Below are 25,342 nucleotides of genomic sequence, written 5' to 3'. Positions count from 1 at the left end.
TCGCTCTGCCTCCAACTCCCTTGTCAGCATCCACTGGACCTCCTGGCTCAGTACCACACTTCTGGTCCACAAGGCCGACCAACTGTGACCATCTTCTTTAGCAACAGGAGGAGAGACAGCCATCACCCTCCTCCTGGAACCTGGCTTCCTGCCCAAAGACCCCCTGTCACATGTGCCCATGGCTTTTATAACGTATCCCGGGATGCCTACCCACTGGGACAGTCATAAAAGCCTGTGTGTCACTGGCTGGGTTTCCTCCACTGTCCAACAGGCTCCCCTATTGGATACAGTGGGGACACTCCCTCAGACCAGATGAATGACACATGGAACAGGCCTAACTACTGATCAGGCTCCCCTGTGAAGCAGGCAGAGCAAACTATACTTTTTCCTAGCACCTATCTAGGAGGGTTGCTACATAGACATGTCATACTCTTACCTCTGTTTTCCTTGCACAATATGTCCAAAGATGACCCCATGATCTCATGGTACCAGCTTTAGACCCCCATGTCTAAAGATGGTACATAGGCAGCAGAGTAGAATCATGCAATGCACCCAATGCACTCTGTAACCTAACAGACCTGGTCAGACCTGCAGACCTTTCTCTGGTCAGGCACACCCCCTCTCTTCCCCAGTATTACACGTCTTAATGAGGACCTTTGTGATTAGGGGTGTCCGTTACTTACCATGCCAACATAGAGCACAGGAGGGGAGAGCAGGAAGTGCAGGAAGTCTTATAGGCACCAGAGTCTGACCATACTGCCCAGTGCACTCTGTAACATAACAGGCTCTGGTCAGACCTGCCCCCCTCTCTCTGGTCAGACACACCCCCTTTTGGGTCAGACACACCCCCTTTTGGGTCAGACACGCCCCCTCTCTTCCCCAGCATTACATGTCTCAGTGAGTACCCTTGCAATTAGAGGTGAGTCTGTTACTTGTGTGCCAACATAGAGACTAGGAGGGGAGAGCAGGGAGTTCAGGAAGTCCTATATGAACCAGAGTTCTGGAACCTAACAGACCTGGTCAGACACTCCGCTCTCTGGTCAGACCCACCCCTCTCTCTCTGGTCAGACAGTCCCCTCTCTGTTCAGAACCACACCCTCTCTCTGGGGTGTGTCTGTTACTTACTATGCCAACATAGAGCACATGAGGGGAGAGCGGGAAGTGCAGGAAGTCCAAAAGGGACCAGAGTCCTGGAACCTAACAGACCTGGTTAGACACTCCCCTCTCTGGTCAGACCCACCCCCTCTCTCTGGTCAGACACTCCTCTCTCTGGTCAGACACTCCCCTCTCTGGTCCGACCCACCCCTCTCTCTGGTCAGACACTCCCCTCTCTGGTCCGACCCACCCCTCTCTCTGGTCAGACACTCCCCTCTCTGGTCCGACCCACCCCTCTCTCTGGTTAGACACTCCCCTCTCTGGTCCAACCCACCCCTCTCTCTGGTTAGACACTTCCCTCTCTGGTCCGACCCACCCCTCTCTCTGGTCAGACACTCCCCTCTCTGGTCCGACCCACCCTTCTCTCTGGTCAGACACACCCCCTCTCTGGTCAGACCCATCCCCCTCTCTCTGGTCAGACACTCCTCTCTCTGGTCAGACACTCCCCTTTCTGGTCCGACCCACCCCTCTCTCTGGTCAGACACTCCCCTCTCTGGTCCGACCCACCCCTCTCTCTGGTTAGACACTCCCCTCTCTGGTCAGACCCACCCCCTCTCTCTGGTCAGACACTCCTCTCTCTGGTCAGACACTCTCCTCTCTGGTCAGACACTCTCCTCTCTGGTCCGACCCACCCCTCTCTCTGGTCAGACACTCTCCTCTCTGGTCCAACCCACGCCTCTGTCTGGTCAGACACTCCCCTCTCTGTTCAGACCCACCCTTCTCTCTGGTCAGACACACCCCCCTCTCTGGACAGACCCACCCCCTCTCTGGTCAGCCACACCCCCTCTCTGGTCAGACACACCCCCTCTCTTACCCAGCAGTGCACATCTCTGCACCCCCTCTCTCTGGTCAGACACCCCTCTCTCTGGTCAGACACTCCCCTCTCTGTTCAGACCCACCCTTCTCTCTGGTCAGACACTCCTCTCTCTGGTCAGACACTCTCCTCTCTGGTCTGACCCACCCCTCTCTCTGGTCAGACACTCCCCTCTCTGGTCTGACCCACCCCTCTCTCTGGTCAGACACTCCCCTCTCTGGTCCGACCCACCCCTCTCTCTGGTTAGACACTCCCCTCTCTGGTCCGACCCACCCCTCTCTCTGGTCAGACACTCCCCTCTCTGTTCAGACCCACCCTTCTCTCTGGTCAGACACACCCACTCTCTGGTCAGCCACACCCCCTCTCTGGTCAGCCATACCCCCTCTCTAGTCAGACACACCCCCTCTCTTACCCAGCAGAGCACATCTCAATTATTAGGGGTGTGTCTGTTGCTTGCTATTTATTTAATTATTTATATTATACATATACATTTTATAAAGGTACTTATATAGCGCTGTCAATTTATGCAGTGCTTTACATATACATTGTATATTCACATCAGTCCCTTCCTTCAAGGATCTTACAATCTAAGGTCCCTAGCTCACATTCATACATACACATACAGCACTGTACTAGGACCCATTCAGACAGGAGCCAATTAACCTACCCGCATGTCTATAATGTGTGCTATGCCAACATAGAGCACGGGAGGGGAGGGCAGGGAAGGCATTGCCAAACATCAAGGCATTTTATGACAGATCCAATTGACAGTCAGTTAAAAATCAGATGAAATCAATGAGCTTCCGACACACCAAGTTGTCCTGCAAAATTTTTGCCACAATGCACCACTATGCAGTGGCCCAGTGCGCTGCGGCCCATTAATGTAGAGAGGTAAATGTGCCCCAAGGCTATAACTGTGGTAAACATCAGATAAATCATTGTGGATAGATTGTCCCGTCTTCGTCCGTCATTCCAGAATTTGGTCAGTGTCTATATGGGAAGCGTTGGCCTTGTGTGATGCCGCTGTGAATTTTCCCTTTTTTCCATAGTGCATTGCACAGTATGAGCTCTGTTATCTCACACACCTGGGGACGACGTCTCCATTCACAGCGAAACGCCATCGCCAAATCCTGAGTCACTTTATCCAGAGATCGCCAAGACTGATTACATTCACCACAGAGCCCATTATTTACCCAATGGGTGGATAAATCAACTACAGAGCTGAATAAGGAATTCATTCATTTGTATTTTCTGATTGGAGGAAGATAATCACTGCCTGGTACCAGTCACCAATCAGATGTCACAGAGCCATTACAGAAATATACACTGCTCAAAAAAATTAAAGGAGCACTTTTTTTTTTTATCAGAGTATAGCATCAAGTCAAGTAAATTCCTGGGATATTGATCTGGTCACATGGATTTACAGGTGGAGGCCACTGACATTTTTTTTTCCCTACTCATCTTTTCTGACAGTTTTTCACTAGTTTTGCATTTGGCTAGGGTCAGTGTCACTATTGGTAGCATGCAGGGCTGGCCCAAGACATTATGCTGCCTGGGTCCAAGAATGAAATGCTGCCCCCCCCCCCCCAAAAAAAAGACCACGCCCCCCCAAAAGGCTCCCACATCCATTATTTTATATAAATATAACATTTTGAAAATATTATATATAAGGTTATCTTCTTCCATAACTCACCACCGGACCGGTCCACCAAACACCCGCTGTCTGTCCTCAGTCCTCTAGTCACTCCTGTGTCTGCCACCCTTGAAGATCCAGCCTGCCCTGCATAAGATGGAGTGTGCTCACGTCTGACGTCATTGTGCACACCACGATCACGTCAGGGACGTTCCCCAGAGGAGACGCTCAGCCTCCCCATACTCATCAGTTTGCACTACGGGCGGCAGTATGAGATGGGGAAATGCCACCCGTAACACGCCGCAAACTGATGACACACAAAACTGCTGGGATAAAAAAACTTGGGAGTCAATTTGCTGCCCCTCTCCAAGTGCTGCCTGGGTCCAATGGACCCAGTGGGACCCATTGTAGGGCCGGCCCTGGTAGCATGAGGCGATACCTGGACCGGCAGTCCAACTCCTCCAGGATGTCACATCAATACGTGCCATTGCCAGAAGGTTTTCTGTGTCTTAAGAGCATGAAGGAGTTTCCAAGAGAGAGGCAGTTACTCTAGGAGAGCTGGACAGGGCAGTAGAAGGTCCTTAACCCATCAGGGGGATCGGTATCTGCTTCTTTGTGCAAGGAGGAACAGGAAGAGCACTGCCAGAGACCTACAAAATGACTTCCAGCAGGCCACTGGTGTGAATGTCTCTGACCAAACAATCAGAAACAGATTTCATGAGGGTGGCCTGAGGGCCCGACATCCTCTAGTGCAGTGGTCCTCAACTCCGGTCCTCAGGGCCCACTAACAGGCCAGATTTTAAGTATTACCTTGGGGAGATGCAGACTAGAGTACTGCAATCACTGAGCAGCAAATGATATCACCTGGGATCTATTTCAGTTATCTTGCAAACCTGGCCTGTTAGTGGGCCCTGTAGGCCAGGGTTGAGGACCACTGCTCTAGTGGGCCCTGTGCTCAATGACTGGCACCATGGAGCTCATTTGGCATTTACCATTGAACACCAGAATTGGCAGGTCCACCACTGGGGCCCTGTGCTTTTCACAGATGAGAACAGGTTCACCCTGCGCACATGTGAAAGGGTCTGGAGAAGCTGTGGAGAACATTCTGCTGCCTGTAACATCGTTCAGCATGACCAGTTTGTTGGTGGGTCGGTGATGGTCTGGGGAGGCATATCCATAGAGGGACGCACAGATCTCTACAGGCTAGACAATGGCACTCTGACTGCCATTAGGTATTGGGATGAAATCCTTGGACCCATTGTCAGACCCTACACTGGTGCAAGGGGTCCTGGGTTTCTCCTGGTGCAGGACAATGCCCGACCTCATGTTGAACCAGTATGCAGCCAGTTCCTGGAGGATGAAGGAATTGATACCACTGAATGGCCCTTGCGCTCGCCTGACCTACATCCAATAGAACACCTCTGGGACATTATGTTTTAGTCCTTTTGATGCCGCCAGGTTGCACCTCAGTCTGTTCAGGAGCTCAGTGATGCCCTGGTCCAGATCTGGGAGGAAATACCCCAGGACACCATCTGTTGTCTTATTAGGAGCATTCCCCAACGTTGTCAGGCATGCATACAAGCACGTGGGGGCCATACAAACTACTGAGTACCATTCTGAGTTGCTGCAATGAAATTTCAGCAAAATGGACTAGCCTGCTGCATCATTTTTTCACTTTGATTTTTGGGGTGTCTTTGAATTCAGCCCTCTGTAGGGTGATAATTTTAATTTCCATCAAACTATGTGGCATCCTTTCCTTCCTAACACATTACCGAGTCCATACCAATATAGATCCTAACACACATTACCCAGTCCATACCAGTATAGATCCTAACACATTACCCAGTCCATACCAGTATAGATCCTAACACATTACCCAGTCCATACCAATATAGATCCTAACACATTACCCAGTCCATACCAGTATAGATCCTAACACATTACCCAGTCCATATTAGTATAGATATCCAGCATGAGATTTTTCCCATTGAGATCTGATGTGTTTTCAAAGTGTTCCTTTCATTTTTTGAGCAGTGTAAATGATATGTCCTATCAAACGTTTATTTCACTTATGGGTGTATTCAATGCTACCCTCCATTGACTGCAACTTCCATCTTCCCTCCCTGCCATTGAGTGAGATTTACCAAAACTGGAGAATGCAGCTCTGCAAAGAAACCAATCAGCTTCCAGGTTTTATTGTCAAAGCTTTATAGAATAAGCTGAAGTTAGAAGCTGATTGGCTACCATGCACAGCTGCGCCAGATTCTGAGTGCTTCAGTTTTAGTAAATCTCCCCCATTGTGTTACGCTATCATTGCAAAAGGAAAGCTAATGAATCACGCACACATCTGTGGCCACAATGTTACATTAGAAACCTCTTTGGATTTTATATATATATATACTGTATATATTTTGCAACTTTACATTTTTCATTTTTTGTTCTGCAGTGATCAGCGGAGGACCCCTTAATGACTCGTATAGGCTCAAGCAGTTCCATTTCCACTGGGGAACCCAGCGCCATGAGGGATCGGAACATACTGTGGATGGGAAGTCTTTCCCCTCTGAGGTGAGGGAGAGGCGAAATTCTGACCACCAACAAGGACAGTGCTAGGCACTGATGGCAGCGGGAGGGGGTGGCTGTGATTGGCTAAAGTATTAGTTATAAACACTGGAAAAAAAATGTTTCTCTCTTAGTACATACATACCAACTGTTTCAGATTTGCCGGGACAGTCCCACATCTTGGTCCTCTGTACCTCTGGTGTCCTAGGATCACACAGCATCAACCTTATAAGCAGGACCGTCTTTAATATTTATTGGACCCTGGTCAAACATTTGCTTGGGCCCTCCTGAATCCACATATCAACTATTTGCAGGCACTGGGGGCTGAAGGGGCAGCTGCTTTGGGCCCCACAACAATGACTGGGCCCAGGGCAGCTGCCCCTTTTGCCCTGAGTTAAAGACAGCCCTGCTTATAAGATATACTGCACATGCTCAGTAAAGTGCACTAATTGCAGTGACTGTGGCCATGATTGGGTGTTCCTCACATATTTAGAGGAGAGTCTGGACAGGACCAACCTGCAATGTGTAAGTAATGGGCAGTCATAGCGTATTTAGGCCAAGTTCACATTGGTCCGATTTGACATGCGATTTGACGTGTCAAATTGCAGGTAAAATCTGAGCTAGTTGCCGGCAATTGTGCCGTCCGAATCAGTGCGATGCCACCTTTGCGGCACCGCACTGATTCATAAAAGTAGTTTCTGTACTACTTTTGGCAACTTCGGGGGGCGATTTCCATAGACATCTGTGCAGGAACCCGCACAGATGTCTGGGAAATCTGCCCTGAAGATGGACTGAAATGCCGGCTTGAAATCGTGTGAGTCCAGCTGAATTTCAAGACAGCCTCAGTGTGAACCTGGGCTAAAGGTGAGGTCTGGGCAGGGTCAACCTGGAAAGTAGGCATGATATTGGCATGCCTACTACAAAAGTGGGCGTATAGAATAAGTACCATAGGCGGGTTAACAGTGTCTTGGGATCAGGAATAGAATCTATGTAAGTGTTAATGCAAAAAAAGATATCTGTAAAGAGATTGGCTAGAAGAATAGATGGAGTCATTTTGGAGAAACTGATATTGCCACAAAATTCTGAAAATCAGCTTCCAATTTTGCCAAAATTTTCTGCTTAAAGCGGAGTTCCACTCAAAAGTGGAACTTCCCCTTATCTGTCTCCTCCCCCCTCTGGTGCCACATTTGGCACCTTTCGGGGGGGGGGGGGGGGAGCTGGTACCTGTTTTTGGCAGGTACCCTGTCCCCACTTCCGTTGGACCTCGCCGCGGCGAGGTACGTCAGAAGTTCGGCTCCCTCCGCCTTCCTCTGCTTCTGGGCCAGTAAGAGAGCGCAGCGCACTTCGCGCATGCGCAGTAGGGACCCGACCGTGATGCCTCAAGGCTTTACTGCCGGATCCCTTTACCGGCAATGGCGGCGGCAGCATCCGACAATAGATGGAAACATTGGCTGCGGTGCCAACATTGCTGGACTCCAGGACAGGAAAGTGTCCTAATATTAAAAATCAGCAGCTACAGTATGTGTACAGTATGTGTAGCTGCTGACTTTTAATTTTTGAAGGGGTGGGGGGGGGGGGAGATACCGCTTTAAGCTTGGGAAAAAAAATAAATCTTTTAGGAAACCTGTTGCATAGATGGCAAATGCCCCAGATTTTTTTGTCTCTTTGTTGGCTATGAGGTGAGGAGGAGGCGGAGCTCTGTGTTCCGCAGGGGTGGGAGCCTTTGAGAAGCACTTCATGACTTTGTTGGGATATGTGAATAGAGGCAAAGATGCCAAATATCCTGGATTTACTGGGACAGTCCCACAATCTCTGATCTCAATCCTAATGATGCTGTGTCTCAGGTTGTATCCCAGGATCACGGTGTCACCCTTATGTGAGGTATAGCACATGTGCAGTAACTTGATAAGGTAATCATTATAGTGATCAAGGGCTGCCAGTGGGTGGTCCCTGCATATTTAGAGGCAGGATGTAGGTGGGCCTTTCCAGTAAGTAGGTGGGGTCTGAGTGGGTCTGTATGGGAGGACTTGAGGCAGACTGTGAGCAGGACTAACTCTGCCCCCAAGGACCAGGACTGAAAAGTTGGTAAGTATGAAGTTGCTTTGTGAAGAGTTCATTTTAAATTTCTTGTTTATTGTAAATTTTATTGATATTTGATTTTTGTGTCCACTGAAAAAGTAAAAAAATAAAACATTTAAAGCAACAGTACATGAGAAAAAACCTTCAGCAGCCTTTTACAGCCCATTGCCTCTCTAACTTACCCCCCCCCCCCCCCTTTAAATCCCTCTAATTTCCAAATACCCATTGACTTCATTGCCTTTGGCCAAAATGGTGACATTTTTTGTTTAGTTTTCACTCATTCCCAATTGGCAATAAAGTCATAGTTCAATAATATGTCAATCCAACATTTCATATTCCTGATATGTGCCTGCTGTACCATGTACTTGTATGGAAAAGTATCCTGTTCTCTTTGTATTGCTTCCTTTGTGTGAAATCCCTGGTGTTCCTGCCAGTCCCCGTTTTCTTATTAAAAACTGACCACATTAGGCATGAATGCACAGTGTGGTCAGTAGGGCTGCGCATCTTCACTTATCTCGCGATTCGATGCGATTACGATTATTAGGGTCGCGATTCGATACGATTCGATTCCGCGATGCATCACGATGCATCACGATTACTATGGGGACCCTTTTCTAAAGGGGGATCTATGGGGACCCTTCTCTAAAGGGGGATCTATGGGGACCCTTCTCTAAAGGAGATCTATGGGGAGCCTGGGCCTGTCCTAAAGGGGATCCAGGGGAACTGAGCTCTAAAGGGGGGTCTATGGGGACCCTGCTCTAAAGGGGGATCTATGGAATAGATCCCCTTTAGTGCAGGGTCGCCATAGATCCCCCTTTAGAGCAGGCCAGCATCCCCAGAGATCCCCCTTTAGTAGAGCAGGTTCCCCCATAGATCCCCCTTTAGTAGAGCAGGTCCCCTCATAGATCCCCCTTTAGAGCCGGCCACATCAGGTTTGAAGAGTTACCTGATGCTAGTTGTAGTACCGTAGGCCCTGGTAAGGAGGAATGCTGGGCTCTGTAGTCCCCCTAGTTGTAGTATAGCAGGCTCTGGTAAGGAGGAATGCTGGGCTCTGTAGTCCCCCTAGTTGTAGTATAACAGGCTCTGGTAAGGAGGAATGCTTACCAGGGCCTACTGTACTACAACTAGGGGCACTACAGAGCCCAGCATTCCTCCTTACCAGGGCCTGTTATACAACAACTAGGGGGACTACAGAGTCTGACCACAGCGTGCCCCCAGATTGACCACAGTGTGCACCCTTTCAATGCCAGAGTGACCAGTGTGCCCCCAGATTGATCACAGCGTGCCCCCAGATTGATCACAGCGTGCCCCCAGATTGATCACAGCGTGCCCCCAGATTGACCACAGTGTGCCCCCAGAGTGACCACAGTGTGCACCCTTTCAATGCCAGAGTGACCAGTGTGCCCCCAGAGTGACCACAGCGTGCCCCAGATTGACCACAGTGTGCACCCTTTCAATGCCAGATTGACCAGTACACTTACCTGCAGTGGCAGGCGTCTTCTCCTCGGTCCTCCCGCCTCCTCCGAGTCCTCCGCAGCCCCCGCTCTCCTCGGTCCTCCCGCCTCCTTCAAATCCTCGGCCACACACGATCCCCCGCTCTCCTAGGTCCTCCCGCTCCTTCGAGTCCTCGGCCACACACGATCCCCCGCTCTCCTCGGTCCTCCCGCCTTCTCCGAGTCCTCCGCAGAATCACTCCGCTGACGAGGAGGGCAGAGCCGCAGAGCATAGGCTAGGCAGGCAGTGGGCGGTTCGACCGGCGCCCAGCCGGAACTTCATGTGCAGCGGTTCATGATGCAACACGGCGCTTCTTCATGTATACCCCGCCCCCGGAAGTGACGTCATTAGGTAATCGATTATTCAACCACCCCGAATCGATGCAGAATCGCGAAGGGTCGCATCGCGATGCATCGATTCGGCGATTATATTCAGCAGCCCTAGTGGTCAGTTTTCTGGCTGTGCTGAGAACTCAGCCCACTCTCCTCCAATGATCAGACTTGTGCTGACATGCCCCCCTGCACAGATATTCACTGGGAAGATCAGTGTGCTGCTGTTTTTCATCTCCCAGCTCTCAAAGCTCCTTAAGCAGCTGAGAACAGAGGCAATGTGATCACACACAGGGGAAAAACTGTATGTATAACATTTGTACACAAACGTTTTGCTTTCCATTTCTATTTTAAACAATGGGTTGTTTTTATAAGGTGAGGGTTTACTTACGACTTTAAGTTTCCTCTGATTGGACGGGACTCTGACGCACATTAAACTGACCTGGTTTGATCTCTTCACCCACAGCTCCATCTGGTTCACTGGAACGCAAAATCGTACCCCACGTTCGCGGAAGCAGCTGCTGCGTCCGACGGATTGGTCGTCATCGGGGTATTCCTGGAAGTGAGTATTTCCATCCAATCACAGGACACACGGACAGATGACTTCTGATAAATGCTGAGATCTAATACAGAACTTCTCTTCTTCCCAGATAGGGGAGAAGCACCAAAGCCTGAACCGGCTCACCGACGCGCTCTACATGGTGAGATTTAAGGTGAGTGGTGGTTTTTGGTCCTTTAAGGTGGAACTCCAGGCAAACGGCACAATTTAGCAATAGATTTGGAAATCAGGTTGGGGGAAGTGTTCAGAAGAGAAAACTAGGACTTAGTTCACACCTCGGAGGCACCAAAGAAGCTCATATACCTTTTGGGACTTTGAGTTCCACACATTTTTTTATCCGTGAATCTGCTTGCTGCGTTTAAGGTGCCGGTAACCAGGGATTTTTTTCTCAGAAAATAGGTGCAGGAACTCAACCCCTCTAAACCGCACCAAATAGTGGGTGTGGTCCAATTTCACTAACAGTGGGAGGGTATTAAAGGGGCATTAAAATACCGTGCACAGGTGTCAAACTGCCGGCCCTCCAAGTCCCATGAGGCATTGCAAGGCTGACAGCTACTAGCATGACTCCCATAGGCAGAGGCCTGATGGGACTTGTAGTTCCACAACCGCTGGAGGGCCGCCAGATTGACACCCCTGCGTGATGTGCTGCAGAGTTTGGGGGTGTGCTACAAGCAGATTTCGGGGATGCGCTACAAACAGAATATAGAGTTCAGCCTTCTTCCACAGCTGCTTACCTCTGCATCCCCCATCCACATCTCACTTTTACCCCTTTTCAGCTCTAACCTCTGCATGCAACCCCCCCTCCCACTGCCCCCACCCCCCCCCCCCCCTCCTCAAAAGTTCCACCATCTTCCACATGTCTTACATTTGTTGCTGCATTAAGCTGAAGCACCCATGCGGTTCTAGTACCTCCCCGCACACTGTAGGTGGCTCTGCCTCTCTCAATTGCAGGGAGATCATCCAGTGAGGGTGTCGGCATCCACAGTGCACCCTGGGCACCTGCTTTTCACTTGTCCCCATTCTGCACACAGTGGGAGCCACTGGGAGACAAGCTGTCACTGGTAAATACAGAAGCCGGATGTCTGTGTTTACAAGTGATAGTGGTGAGCAGGGAGCAGAGGAGCTGAGCCAGAGGTGGTGGAACTGAGCTCCACCAAGTTCCAGCTGAAAAAAAGCCCTGCCGGTAACAATGAATGGCACCATGCACGCTCTTAACCACTTTACGACCGTCCGCCGCAGTTATACTGTGACAGGCAGCCGCTCCTGCGCAAACCGCCGTAGGTATACATTGGTTGCGCGCAGGCGGCTAGGGCCACCGGCGCGCTCCCGACCCCACTCGTCAGCGGGGAAGCCAATGCACGGGGCAGGCGGCTCCGATTGCCACCTGACACCCGCGATCGTTCCCCGCTGAGAGAGAAGGACGAGCAAAGGGCCACCTTCCAGTTTGGAAACCACTTTTTTTTTAAAGTCCGCGGTGGTGCAAAACCTAGAACGCAAAACCGGTAAGTGAACAAAAAACGTGCATGTGAAACACACACTAAAAAGTGCACTTAAGGGTGTGCGTTTAGTCCACCCCCCGAAAGGGTAGGACCTCTACCCTGATCTCCCGGGGTGCAAGGCTCCTGACAGGGACAAAGGGTTGACAATGGTCTGACTAGCCAGAAGGCCTGGCAGACCCCCGTTCTTCTAGGTCAGCCGAAGCCGACCATCAAATACTTGATTGAGGGGCTCTCCCGAAGAGAGACCCCCCCAGGGGCAGGGGAGGAAAGTTCCTGAGGACCACACATCCTCCCCCTAGACATCACACTCACACCCTTCATCTAGTGAGAAAAACACACTCAAAAGTGACAAATGTGGGAGAAATAATAAATAGAAAATAAAAAAGTGGCCATGCAATTGTGCACTGTCCGGGCCCTGAGGCCTGGTAGACAAAAATTGCCCCCGGACTTACTCAAAGGGCCCAGCCCTGAAAGGCGCAGTGCAGAGGGAAAGTAATTAGGTGACTATGACCGTGTGTCCGTTCACACAGTGGGGTCCCACACCCAAGTGTTACTAAAACTAAGAGCACCCCTGGGGCGACCACGCCCAGGGGGCACAGACACTCCGGACCTTCTGCCTTACCACCCCATGACCAGACAAGGTAGAATGTTCAAATCAGGAGGTACTGGGCTCTTCCAGCTTTCCTGGGGGAATAGCTCCCGTGCCCCAACTGCCTGTGGGCGCCCCAGTTTATTTTCCAGCCCGTACTAACCTTCCAAGCCCCCCATTACTCTAGCAGAGATTCATACCCACCACTCCAACCTTAATCAGGCCACAATGACAGCACAGAACCTCCACTGGATCACAGATAAGAACAGATACTACACTTGATCTAAGCCAAAAGGCCGAGAAGACCACTGAGCTAGATGATGCTGGATGTCCTCCAGCCAAGAAATGACTTGCTGCAGCTTCTAATGTACATTGTAAGAAGCTCACAGTGTGCAGTGAAATCAGAGTAAGCCACTTGAGTACAGAAGAGGAGCCGCTACAACTGTGCAAGACTGAAGGGAAGGCCAGGGGTCAAATTTAAAAATAAAACAAAACTTTTATATAAAACTGAATTCCAGGAACAGTTGGGTCAGGTGGGCAGAGAGTGGACAATGGCCGCCGGTACACCTGGCTGTGAGCTGTCACCCTATCATATCTCTTCAGGAAAGGTAAACCTTCTAATCTCAGCGGGGTCAGTGAAATTTACACTGGGAGCCGCCAGTGATAGCAGCACTGAGTCACTATACATGTAATCCGCCTATTGTAAACCTTCCGCCACTTCCAGCCTTCCAGGTTCAGCTATAGGTAGAGTGGATATGTGAGCCGTGTTTTCTATACTGCTCTGTCTATAGAAACATATAGAAGAGAGTTCACAATATTCCTTCCTTTGGATATTTATCCCCATCCTGAACAATCAGATGATGTCAGGGTCTTTGTGCGCGCCGCATTGTGCTCTCCATGGACTGTATTTGCGATAAATGGGAGTTTTTGTTCTGATGGTTTGCTAACATTACAGAGAATTGTCTTCCACTCGGAAAATCCATTCTTTGTCATTTTCTGTGAAAGACATTGTGTGTGCGGAGCAACATGACTCCCATGCGTCTCAGGTGACGCATATAGAGGAATACAATGGGGTGGTCATAGGGAGAAGGAGCGAGATTTATATTCAATGTATACATTGTTCTCCGTATTGTCATCAGCTGAGCGTGGCGGCTCTGCTAGGATAGGAACGGTCATAAGGGGGCTGAGGGACAGGCAAAAGAGGCATCTGCCTTGGGCGCTTCAATAGGACACAGGAATAAAAAGTGCAGGAACATGGGGAGCACAATATGGCCTTTTTGTGCTTGGGTGCTAAAGGACTCTGTCCTGGCACTATAGGGCTCAACAGGTGTACAGACCTGGGAACTCGGCACAGGGATGGTGGGAACTCCTCATAATTGGCACAGCAGGTTTAGAGACCCAGGAACTCAGCACAGGGATGGTAGGAACCTCTCATAATGGGCACAGAAGATGTACAGACCCAGGAACTCAGCATAGGGATGGGGAGAACCCTTCATAATGGGCACAGCAGGTGTACAGATCCAGGAACTCAGCACAGGGATGGTGGGAACCCCTCATAATGGGCACAGCGGGTGTATAGACCCAGAAACTCAGCACAGGGATGGTGGGAACCCCTCATAATGGGCACAGCAGATGTACAATCCCAGGAACTCAGCACAGGGATGGTAGGAAACCCTCTTAATGGGCACAGCAGGTGTACAGACTCAGGAACTCAGCACAGGGATGGTGGGAAACTCTCTTAATGGGCACAGCAGGTGTACAGACCCAGGAACTTGGCACAGGGATGGTGGGAACCCCTCATAATTGGCACAGCAGGTGTACAGACCCGGGAACTCAGCACATGGATGGTGGGAACCCCTCATAATGGGCACAGCAGGTGTAAAGACCCAGGAACTCAGCACAGGGATGGTGGGGACCCCTCATAATGGGCACAGCAGGTGTACAGTACAAACAAGGACATTCAGCACAGGAATGGTGGGAACTCCTCATAATGGGCACTGCAGGTATACAGACCCGGGCACTTAGCACAATTGTATGAACCCCTCATAATGGGGACTAACCTCCTTTCATTCATTTGATTTTAGTTCTTGGAAGCTCAGCATCACATGTGGGTGGTCTGCATGCATTTACACCCTGCCTGGAAGGGTGATGTGGTGTTTTTAGGGATCCATTTACAGCAGCCTGTCAGCACCCCACCAGCCATAATCTGCCCGCATTGTATAGAGAAGCACAGAGACAGGGTCTAAAATAGAAAGATTTTATTTACTAATTTAATTAGCATGTTGATTGGAGGGGGGGTGACATGGAAGCAAAAACATGAGCAGATTAAATTTCCTCTTTCACCTTGTTGAGCGATACAGAAGAAATTTCCTTGGATTGATGGAACTCTTATCAGCTGCTACTGTGACGACAGCGCGGCCTAATTGCCAGGACCTTGCACTAATCGCAGGTTAATTGCGGCCATCATAGATTTTCTTTCTTTTGAAGGTGCGGGCGGAAGCATTACAGCAGAGGTCTGTGAGATATTCTCACTGTTCTCCATCGATTAAAGGGGAACTCCATTCCAATGAAATCCTCAGATCATCAATATGTGAAATTCAGCTCTAAAATTATTCAGATATAAAAACAACAAACAGTTCTCTAACAGTCAGGAACATGCAGAAGTATTTAAAGCTAGAACCTGTCCACACCTCCTGCTTAGCACATCATAGCTGAAATGTTCTGATCCAAGTTCTATTTAGAAGAATGTAGAGGGATGTCCTCTATTCCAGGTGTTATTTCTGTATGATGACATAGTGGAGGGGGCGGGGCACAGACACTGATATGTAAAGTGGACCTGTCAGTACCTTTACAAGTCTGCATGGAGTCTAGTAGAAAGTTAGAGGAATTTCCTTGACAGCACTAAAAACATGACAGAGCTTCTATCCTCCTGAGATCTCAGCTGTGGCCCGAGGGCCACACGTGACTATTTGGTACTGAAGGTTCGGCCCTCAGGCACTGGCAGCCAGCAGTCAGTATTTTCCTTGCCTAGGTTCTTGGAACGGAAGAAAATATGGAACTAGTTGAATGCTTTGTTTTACTTCCTTTGAATGTTTTAACTTTTTCTGTGTTGCCCTTTCTTTTTTCTCTTTTTTTGGGAATTTTGTTCGCTGACCTATTATAATGAATCTTGTAGTGCCAGTAATTTTAGTATGGGAGCAGCAGGGGGCGCCAGCTTGTAAAGGAACTATAATGGTGGTGATCTCTAGTAGTTTCTTGTGCACTGCCCACACTATATTTACTAACAGTCCCTGGGACACTGTCACCCCTGCCTATAGACTATGCTTGACACTGCCAATGCTGCAAATTCTCAAAGGGAGAAAAAAGTCTGGTTGTAGAAACCAACTAGGCACAAAAGTGGACTTTAAAGGCGCATCATAGGATAGACCTAGACACAAGAAATTGTATAAAAGAAACATTTATTAAATTCGGTTAAAAGCAGAATTACGTATCAAACATGGCGTGAATATGAGAATATACGTCTGCTCCAAAGTCAACGTGTTTCGCAGTGGGCTTCGTCAGGACCAGATGCAGACAACAGTATTCTTCCAATAAGCAGAAAAAACAATATTAGTAAATGACACCATGTATACATGTAGGAATCCATATCACAATTGCACAAAATAATAAGCACAGGTGTGACCAAAATATTGGGCCAACCTTCTCAATACAACTCAAGGCCTTACTCACTCCCTGTGTCCGCCCAAAGCCAATTCCTTGTCTTGCGTTGTTGGTCCAATATTTTGGTCACACGTGTGCTTATTATTGTGTGCAATTGTGATATGGATTCCTACATGTATACATGGTGTCATTTACTAATATTGTTTTTTTCTGCTTATTCGAAGAATACTGTTGTCTGTATGTGGTCCTGACGAAGCCCACTGCGAAACCCGTTGACTTTGGAGCAGACCTATATTCTCATATTCACACCATGTTTGATACGTAATTCTAATTTTACATATGACCACCAATCCTTTTTGGTCATAAACATGTACCTATATGTTGGATGAATTAGAACCTTTTGTTTGGTCAGGCTCATCCCCTTTTATGTATCAATGCTTTTAATAGAATTTAATAAATGTTTCTTTTATAAAATTTCTTGTGTCTAAGGCTATCCTATGATCCTATGATGTGCCTTTAAAGTCCACTTTTGTGCCTAGTTGGTTTCTACAACCGGGCTTTTTTCTTCTTTTGTCCAATTTTTGGATTATGGCACGCTCTTGGTAGCTTGTTCTTTTTGTGTCGCTGCACATTCTCAGTTACTCAAATACGAGTGATACTCTGATCCCTGGACACAGCCCAGGACACAACATCACTGGGACAGAGGTCTGAGATGCGAGTTTGTACCAGCAAATCTAAGACAGTTGGCATGTATGCATACACTGAACATTATGTACACACCTTTGGTGAGGGCCACACTTGAGGCCCCCATAGTAGGTGAGTTTACAACCATTGTTCTACTCTACATTGTTCCCACGCATTTTGATGTTGTTTCATTTAACATTTGGTTCTTTTGCAGGGGACCAAAGCACAGTTCGACAACTTCAACCCCAAGTGCCTCCTGCCACAGAGCCTGGACTACTGGACCTACCCCGGCTCCCTGACCACCCCGCCGCTCAACGAGAGCGTGATCTGGATTGTTCTTAAAGAGCCCATCAGTTTATCAGAAAAACAGGTGAGAGTGACCATCCCTTTCCAGGATTGGCCACCACAGAGTGACAATGGGAGCTGGCAGACAGTTATAGAGCCCAGTGTTTCCAGTAGCAGGATTGTGAGAGATAGGGGAGGGGGGGTGGCTATTGTGGTTCAGCAACTTTATTCTCCTGCAGGATTGTCATGTAACTGCACAGGAGCAGTTCTGGTCTCAGGGGATTATGGGAGAGAATGGAGACACAGTGATGGCAGCTGCAGGGTGGCCAAGACTTTGACTTGAGACCTACTTGCAGACCTACAGATTGAGCCCACTTAGCAACATCCACCCTGTGGTCATAAGCAAAAACTGGAGACAGATTTGCCCTACCCCTCTTCTTGCCCATGACAGGGCTATAGGTTTGTGGGTCAGGTAGGGCCCCCAACTGATGGGAAGTGCCAGCTACAGGAGAATCACAACACTAAAAAATTTGGAGAATGTGATGGTTCATATCAAGGGGCCCCCACCTTTATAATCTCTATCTTAAATCCAATTCCTTTGCAACAGAATACCAACTACTTTCATGGCAAACATATACAACTTCCTAAACTTTATATACTTTAATTTTATCCAAATGTATTTGCCAAGCACTGTTTCTAAATGGCTGTGAAGTCAGCTCTGGGCCCCTTAGCAGTCACATGGTGTGCTATGGCTTGATTACTCTCTTGGGTTCATATGATCTAGAGGTGGCTCTTCCCTGCTGTACTGTAAACATAGGACTGGAATCTGAAGGCACCAGAGATACCGGTAGCAGTTGGGTTATTGGGCATTGGGGACTAGTGATCGGCCGATATCGTCTTTTTATTGCCGATACCGATATTTTGGTCATCAGATATCGGTATCGGCGGATATTTTCAGACATTTAAAAAAAAAATGTTTATTTTATTTTTTTTCACAGGTACTCTGGTGGAGGGATCTGGGGGTCCAAAAAACCCCAAACCCCTCCTCCGCACTTAAAAGCATTCAGAACGCCAAGTTTGGCAGTTTTGAATGCTTGCATTTTTTTGAATTTGCCACCGAATACCCGGAAGTGATGTCTGGGTTTTTTACATGGAGACCCGATCAGAGCCGAATACGGCTTTGATCGGGTCTTCTCTTCGACGGCCATGCAGGTAGGATGCCCGGTTATCCCGGTGGGACGGGAGATCCGGGCGAGCCATGGAAGGCCTCGGGAGGGGGGGGGGGACGTCCCCTCCCGCTGCTTGTAATGACAGCCAAGCGGCTTCTCAGCTGCATCGGTTGTCATTACAAGACAGCCGACCATCGGCTAATGACGCCGGTACCGGGGTGATGCCTCTAGCTGCAGGCATCACTTTCCCGAAATATCGGCAATATTGGTAACCTCAGGGGCCGATTCCAATATATCCGGGAAAGTGCATATCAGCCCCCGATATATCGGCATTGCCAATAATCGGTCAAGCCCTATTGGGGACCCCCAATGCTGAGCTGCTTCCCCCAGTCATAGTTATAAAATGCTCCTCCTGAACCCTTCAGCACCTTCCCTTCTCAGCTTTGAGAAGAATAAACTTTGTACCAGATTGTGATTTGATGACTGAATTAATGTGCAATGGTTTGTTTACCTTCAGATTGAGGAGGTGATGAGGTGAAAGGAACAAACGATTATCTGCGCTTACTGTGTAAATGGTGTGCTGGGCACTGCCGTGTACAGTATGGGCGGTGGTGGTGGTGGAGGAGGGGTGGAGATTAGTCAGTGGGAGTGAAAGTTATAGATACTGGTAATGCACATCTCAGACCTCTGTCCCAATGATGTTGTGTCCAGGGCGTTAATGGGAACGTTCCATGATAGCACCACCATGACCTTTTCCACACTTAGAAGAGGGGGTGGAGTTCAGAAGTCCCGGGGTGCTACACCTCCACAATGTCATCTGGAGAAAAAGACATGTCTACAAAAAGAAAATGTATATAATATGATACAATATAGGAAAGGATTTCTAGAAAAATAATTATTGCTAAGTGTACATTTCAATTTTCCCATTCCTCCTCCACAACTGGGATCTAACTTAGCCAAAAATGTACTGTAGCTCCTCCCATATCTGAATCTATTGAAGTCATTGAGGCTTGCTTACCTACAGCAAGAATAATCTTCCCCTGTATAGATTAAAGGCTAGAGGAACATAATTCCACCACAGAATTGTAACCTTTACAAGGATGATTTTCTGTGCCCAAATTTTTGACCTTTTTTATGGACAGAAAATATTAAAAACTCGGATGGGAATCTTCAGAAAGGAAAGATTCCTCCAGCAGCCCATGTCAGAAATTTTAGCTGATAGACGATTATGAAAAGCCTTGCAAAATGTACCCAAATAATCTCCATTGTTTTCGTGGACTCAAGGTCTTGGTGTTAGTGAGATTTGTATACAAGGTCACCAGTTTTGCATTTTTGGTCTCTTCTGACCTCAAGCTTTGAACATATAAATTTGATATTTGACATAGTTACATAGTAGGTGAGGTTGAATAAAGACAATAGTCCATCCAGTTCAACCTGTGTAGGTGTGTGTGGCTGTAATCATCTCACATAGCCCTGAATGTTCTGATCCTTGAGATGTACGTCTAAGAGTCTTTTGAAAGTAGCCATACTTCCTGCAGAAACCACCTCTTGTGGTAGAGAATTACACAATCTTGTAGCCCTAACAGTAAAGAACCCCCCACGTTGCATGAGGTTAAAATGCTTCTCCTCTATTTGGCTTGAAAGAAGATGCCAAATTATTACTGCATACTCAAGGTACCAAAGATACATTCTACCATCTGGCCAGTGGTCTCCTTTTCAGCTACAGATTTTGAAGTTTATTTTGGTCAGTTGGCCACTTCTTGCTATCATCCAAACTTCAGGTATAAAGTCACCAAGACACAGTTTAGTGTCAACCAAATCAAGAGGGTGAAAGCCCTTGCTTCATTTTGGGCAGATGGCCACTGAGCCACTGCTCAGCCATATCAGTGACTCAAAATATTGCCCTTGGCATGGCATGGTCAATGAGTCATTGAGCCCATGCTTTTCACCTTCTAAGGCTTGGATGACATTCAGTTTACCAAAGATACCTTCTACCATCTTGCCAATGGTTTTCTGTTCAGCTACAGATGTGATACTGACTGTTCCCAGATGTTCAAAGTGTCTTTTTCGCCGTGGTCAGTATGCCACTTTTAACCATACCATCAGACAAGAAGTCACCAAGAAACAGTCATTTTGGTCAGATGGCCACTGAGCCAACTGCTCAGCCATATCAAATACCTGAAATAATGCCCATGGAATGGACAATGAACCACCGAGCCCATGCTTTTCACACGCTAAGGCTTGGATGGCATTCAGTATACCAAAGATACCTTCCACCATCTGGCCAATGGTCTTCTCTTCAGCTACAGATGTGATGCTGACCATTTCCACCAGATATTCAAAGTGTCTTCTTCACCTTGGTCAGTATGCCACTTCCAATTTTCAACCATACCATTATACAGGAAGTAACCAAGACACAGTCAAGTTGGTCAGATGGCCACAAAGCCACTAATCAGCCATATTAGAGGCTCAAGTAATGTCCATGGCATGGTCAATGAGCCATTGAGTTTATGCTTAGTCTGATGCCAACCATATTAGGAGGAGCCCCTACTTCATCTTGGTCACATGGCCATTGAGCCACTGCTCAGCCATATCAGAGGCTCTAAGTGATGACCATGGCATAGTCAATGGATTGTTGAGCATCTGCTTTTCACAGTCTAAGGGTTGGTGTGGTTTGCATTATTAGAAACTAGATATGTCCTATTGGGACTTGACTTCTCTCCCACTTTCTTTTTCCTGGTACCATGAGGGGAAGGAGTGAGAGATGTTGGAATGGGGGAAATTCTCCCTCATCCCTCCTTCTCACCTCTATCTTCGTCTCCCTCTTCACCTTGTACCCTTCTTTTTTTCTGCCCCAGCTCCATCCCCTTCATCCCCCCTTCCATTTATTTTTTCAGTACTTTTTTCTCTATGGCCCTTTACTGATAGTATTCTACCCATTGGTCCCACTTATATATGGGATCTCCAATCCCTGTGTAGGCAGGTGCAGCCTGTGTAGGGTGGTGCTCGACTAAAGCAGCAATGTAGACAGGGAAGGAAGTTGTGAGGAACTCTATTTGCGGTCACTAGAGGCATAGCTGCCTTACTGGACACCGGCACCCCACGTGACCATGGCCCCAATCTTGGGTCACGGCAGAGTCTATTTAGGACTCTAGCTCCTGGGTTTGGCACTTTGTACTATTGGCTAGCATAAGGAAAGGTTCCCCATCTGGCAGGGACAGTGCATAGTGGCAGGGAAAGATTCCTGAGGAGGAGAGAAAGTGCAGGGACTAGGTTATCTCCACTTAGGAAGCCTCCCTTTTGGGTGTGGTAGATCTGCCAGGCCCCATTCCTGTTCCTTGCCACAGAACCTGTTGGGATCATTTAAAGATTCCAATCCTCTACTACTGTTTGTAAGTGGCTCTGGTTTGTCTGTACCTACCCTCCAGGCCTGGTTGTACATTGTCGCAACTTTTTTAATATACTGTTCTCACCCACCTTGGCCTCTGAGTGGACTCTTTGCCACCAGTGCACCACGCTGCACCACACCCTATTCCCCTGATACCCCTTCCAGCTTTACGTATGCTGGGAATAATAGGAGAAAACACTCGTGCGTTATGGTGAAATTACCATTTATTGCACAATCAAGCCGAGGCCGATGTCTTCAATACAGAGGGGCTAAATGCAGTGTATACCGGCTAGGTATACTTTCCATGTCAGGAAGTTGACATGTCACTTAGACTCTGTGGTCTCGTTAAAGATCCCTGTACTAGAGATGTATAATTATTGTAGTCTACTGAAGTTTATGTCATTGGATATTAGAATATGGGTTATATATACATAATCGCCTAAATAAATAATAAATAAAAAAAGACTAGGCATGACCGATTTTAAGGTTTCTAAAGACAAAAAACTGGCAGTTATCCGATCCAGATATTTTTGACCAAATTAGGCAACAGTCTCAGGTCTGTGTTTGGTAGGTAAGCTAGATGGCCACTGAGACTGAGGTCTTCTAGGTCAGTATGTAAATGTTATCACTTCAGCTCTAGCATTTTATAGTAACAGTTTGCTGATCCAGGAAGGATCGTGTTGCCTTTTGTTGTTTCGAATGGTTTTTCTTTTCCTGGTAGAGCAAGTTGGATAACACTGTAGGATTCTGTGAAAGCATATCTTTTTGTCTTTTGGGTAAACTTTTTTGGACACATCTCATTTCAACCTAGCTATGTAAGTATAATGGTGAAGTCACATAGTGATAGCAGACGGGGCAGAACAACCAGAGGCTGTAGCCTACACCAGACCATAAGCTGTAACAGGTACAGCAGATACAGCTGTGTCTGGTGTACCTGTTACAGCTCATAGTCTGGTGAGTGTGCACTTGTATAAAGTGATGGTACTTTTCGTTACACTACAAGGATCTGCTGGACAGTGGAAGATCTTTTTTATCTGAGTATATAAAAAATTTGATTCAAGAGAGACTTCACGTTTGGTATATAGAAACCTGTTTACCTATTTGTTTTTTTTTTTTGGTATGTTTTCGTTATATTCACTGACAATGCATTGTTTTGCAATATTATAATTTATTATAACAACAAACAAACACAAGGACGCACCGGCCTAGTGCATTATCATTTGGATGGTTTATTTAAAAAATAAGGATTAAAAATACTCACAAACGAGTTCTTGTTAAAAGCATGTCACAAAAGGAACGCAGTCCTCAGTAAAGGTATCCGAGGATGAGAAGTCCCTTAGATTCTTGAAGGCTAACGCGTTTCGAGGCCTAGCCTCTTCCTCAGAGCCTCTGCAACACCCCAAAACGGCAGAATGTTTTGTATAAAATCCCAATGGATGAAGGTCTCTCCTTTATTTTGGCAGATGGAACGATTTCGGAAAACGCTGCTTTTTAACGCAGAAGAGGAAGACGAACGGATCCACATGGTGAACAATTTCCGCCCACCGCAGCCGCTGAACGGCAGGAAAGTGCAGGCGTCCTTCAAGTGCTGATGTCATGGAGAACTTTCAGGAGCAGAACAGACCATACTCACCACTGTGCCGGGCCCCCAGGGGCCACAACCTGCCTTAGCGCCTGTGCTGAAGGGCTTTCAGCTTGTGTCAATGGCATCAGTTTGATATCATTTTGGGACTCCTCTGAGATCATTCAGAATTCATTGACAGGTACAGCTGACCTCCTTCTGACCTGCTGCAATCAGGACTTGCATTTTTATAGACTGACAATAACACAAGCCCCTCGACACAGGCCATCCATCTATGATTTTATGCATGAGGGTGTGGTTGCAGATCCTCCGCCCCACTCACATTTCTTCCTAAAATATGTCAGCGAATTTGCAGCCGATGGGATATATATTCAGGAGGATCGAGATTTACCCAATCTGTTTGATTCTCAAAGAACTGACTTTAACTCAACTTCAGCTGTGCGTGTCCCCTTTGGGGAGATTTACCCTTTACTTCCTGTGTGTGTCACCAGGATAGGAAGGGAGGTGAATCACCCCTATGGGGACACTGACAGCAGTAATAAGACAAAATTGGCTATACATGTGTATTGAAGTGAAACTCCTATTGTTTTTTAAGCGTCGGTCAGCTTGGAGCTTGATGCCTGCTGGGTCTCTATTACAGTCTATGAAATGTACTGTCATGACATCCAAGGTTGGTGCCGTGGGTTGGATTCTCTTGTCGCTCTTTTTGTAGGGCATCCCAATATATAGAACATCCACCAGGGGGCCTCTGATAACACAGTTCTTGCACTGGTAGGATAGTGACACCACCCTCTAGTGGTTGCTTTATAAGAATATGTGGGAATACACTAAATCAAAGAGGCAGGTGTGCCAGCCCTCAATGTCATATGTGTGCGTTGGGGGAGGAAATCTCCTCACTATGGTCATGTTTAACAGTGGAGACCTGGAAAAGGGATCAAACCCTCCTCTACTCTGTGCAGAAGAAAAAAAAAAAAATATATATATATATATATATATATATATATATACAGTCAGGTCCATAAATATTGGGACATCGACACAATTCTAATCTTTTTGGCTCTATACACCACCACAATGGATATGAAATGAAACAAACATGATGTGCTTTAACTGCAGACTTTCAGCTTTAATTTGAGGGTATTTACATCCAAATCAGGTAAAAGGTGTAGGAATTACAACAGTTTGTATATGTGCCTCCCACTTTTTAAGGGACCAAAAGTAATGGGACAATTGGCTGCTCAGCTGTTCCATGGCCAGGTGTGTGTTATTCCCTCATTATCCCATTTACAAGGAGCAGATAAAAGGTCCAGAGTTAATTTCAAGTGTGCTATTTGCATTTGGAATCTGTTGCGGTCAACTCTCAATATGAGATCCAAAGAGCTATCACTTTCAGTGAAGAAAGCCATCATTATGCTGAAAAAACAAAACAAACCCATCAGAGAGATAGCAAAAACATTAGGTGTGGCCAAATCAACTGTTTGGAACATCCTTAAAAAGAAAGAAGGCATCGGTGAGCTCAGCAACACCAAAAGACCCGGAAGACCATGGAAAACAACTGTGGTGGATGACCGAAGAATTCTTTCCCTGATGAAGAAAACACCCTTCACAACAGTTGGCCAGATCAAGAACACTCTCCAGGAGGTAGGTGTATGTGTGTGAAAGTCAACAATCAAGAGAAGACTTCACCAGAGTGAATACAGAGGGTTCACCACAAGATGTAAACCATTGGTGAGCCTCAAAAACAGGAAGACCAGATTAGAGTTTGCCAAACAACATCTAAAAAAGCCTTCACAGTTCTGGAACAACATCCTATGGACAGATGAGAAGAAGATCAACTTGTACCAGAGTGATGGGAAGAGAAGAG

The 25,342-nt window shown here is 47.4% G+C and overlaps 1 protein-coding gene across 1 annotated transcript in view; it reads left to right on the top strand.

Annotated features, from left to right (window-relative positions):
* CA7 (carbonic anhydrase 7) overlaps positions 1-23,684 on the top strand; it is a 34,424-nt gene extending 10,740 nt beyond the window's left edge. Inside the window, exons 3-7 of the mRNA XM_082270903.1 lie at positions 6,049-6,167; positions 10,530-10,625; positions 10,714-10,776; positions 17,269-17,424; positions 23,360-23,684. Of these exons, the coding sequence (XP_082127029.1) occupies positions 6,049-6,167; positions 10,530-10,625; positions 10,714-10,776; positions 17,269-17,424; positions 23,360-23,488 (563 nt within the window). The 3' untranslated portion in view covers positions 23,489-23,684. The remainder of the gene's footprint in view (positions 1-6,048; positions 6,168-10,529; positions 10,626-10,713; positions 10,777-17,268; positions 17,425-23,359) is intronic.
* Positions 23,685-25,342: the final 1,658 nt, after the last annotated feature.

This window comes from Pelophylax lessonae (genome assembly GCF_965119305.1).
Source record: "Pelophylax lessonae genome assembly, chromosome: 10".
In the NCBI taxonomy this organism is placed as follows: Eukaryota; Metazoa; Chordata; class Amphibia; order Anura; family Ranidae; genus Pelophylax; species Pelophylax lessonae.
The sequence above is the reverse complement of the archived record's forward strand: the minus strand, read 5'-3'. Positions and strand labels throughout refer to the sequence as shown.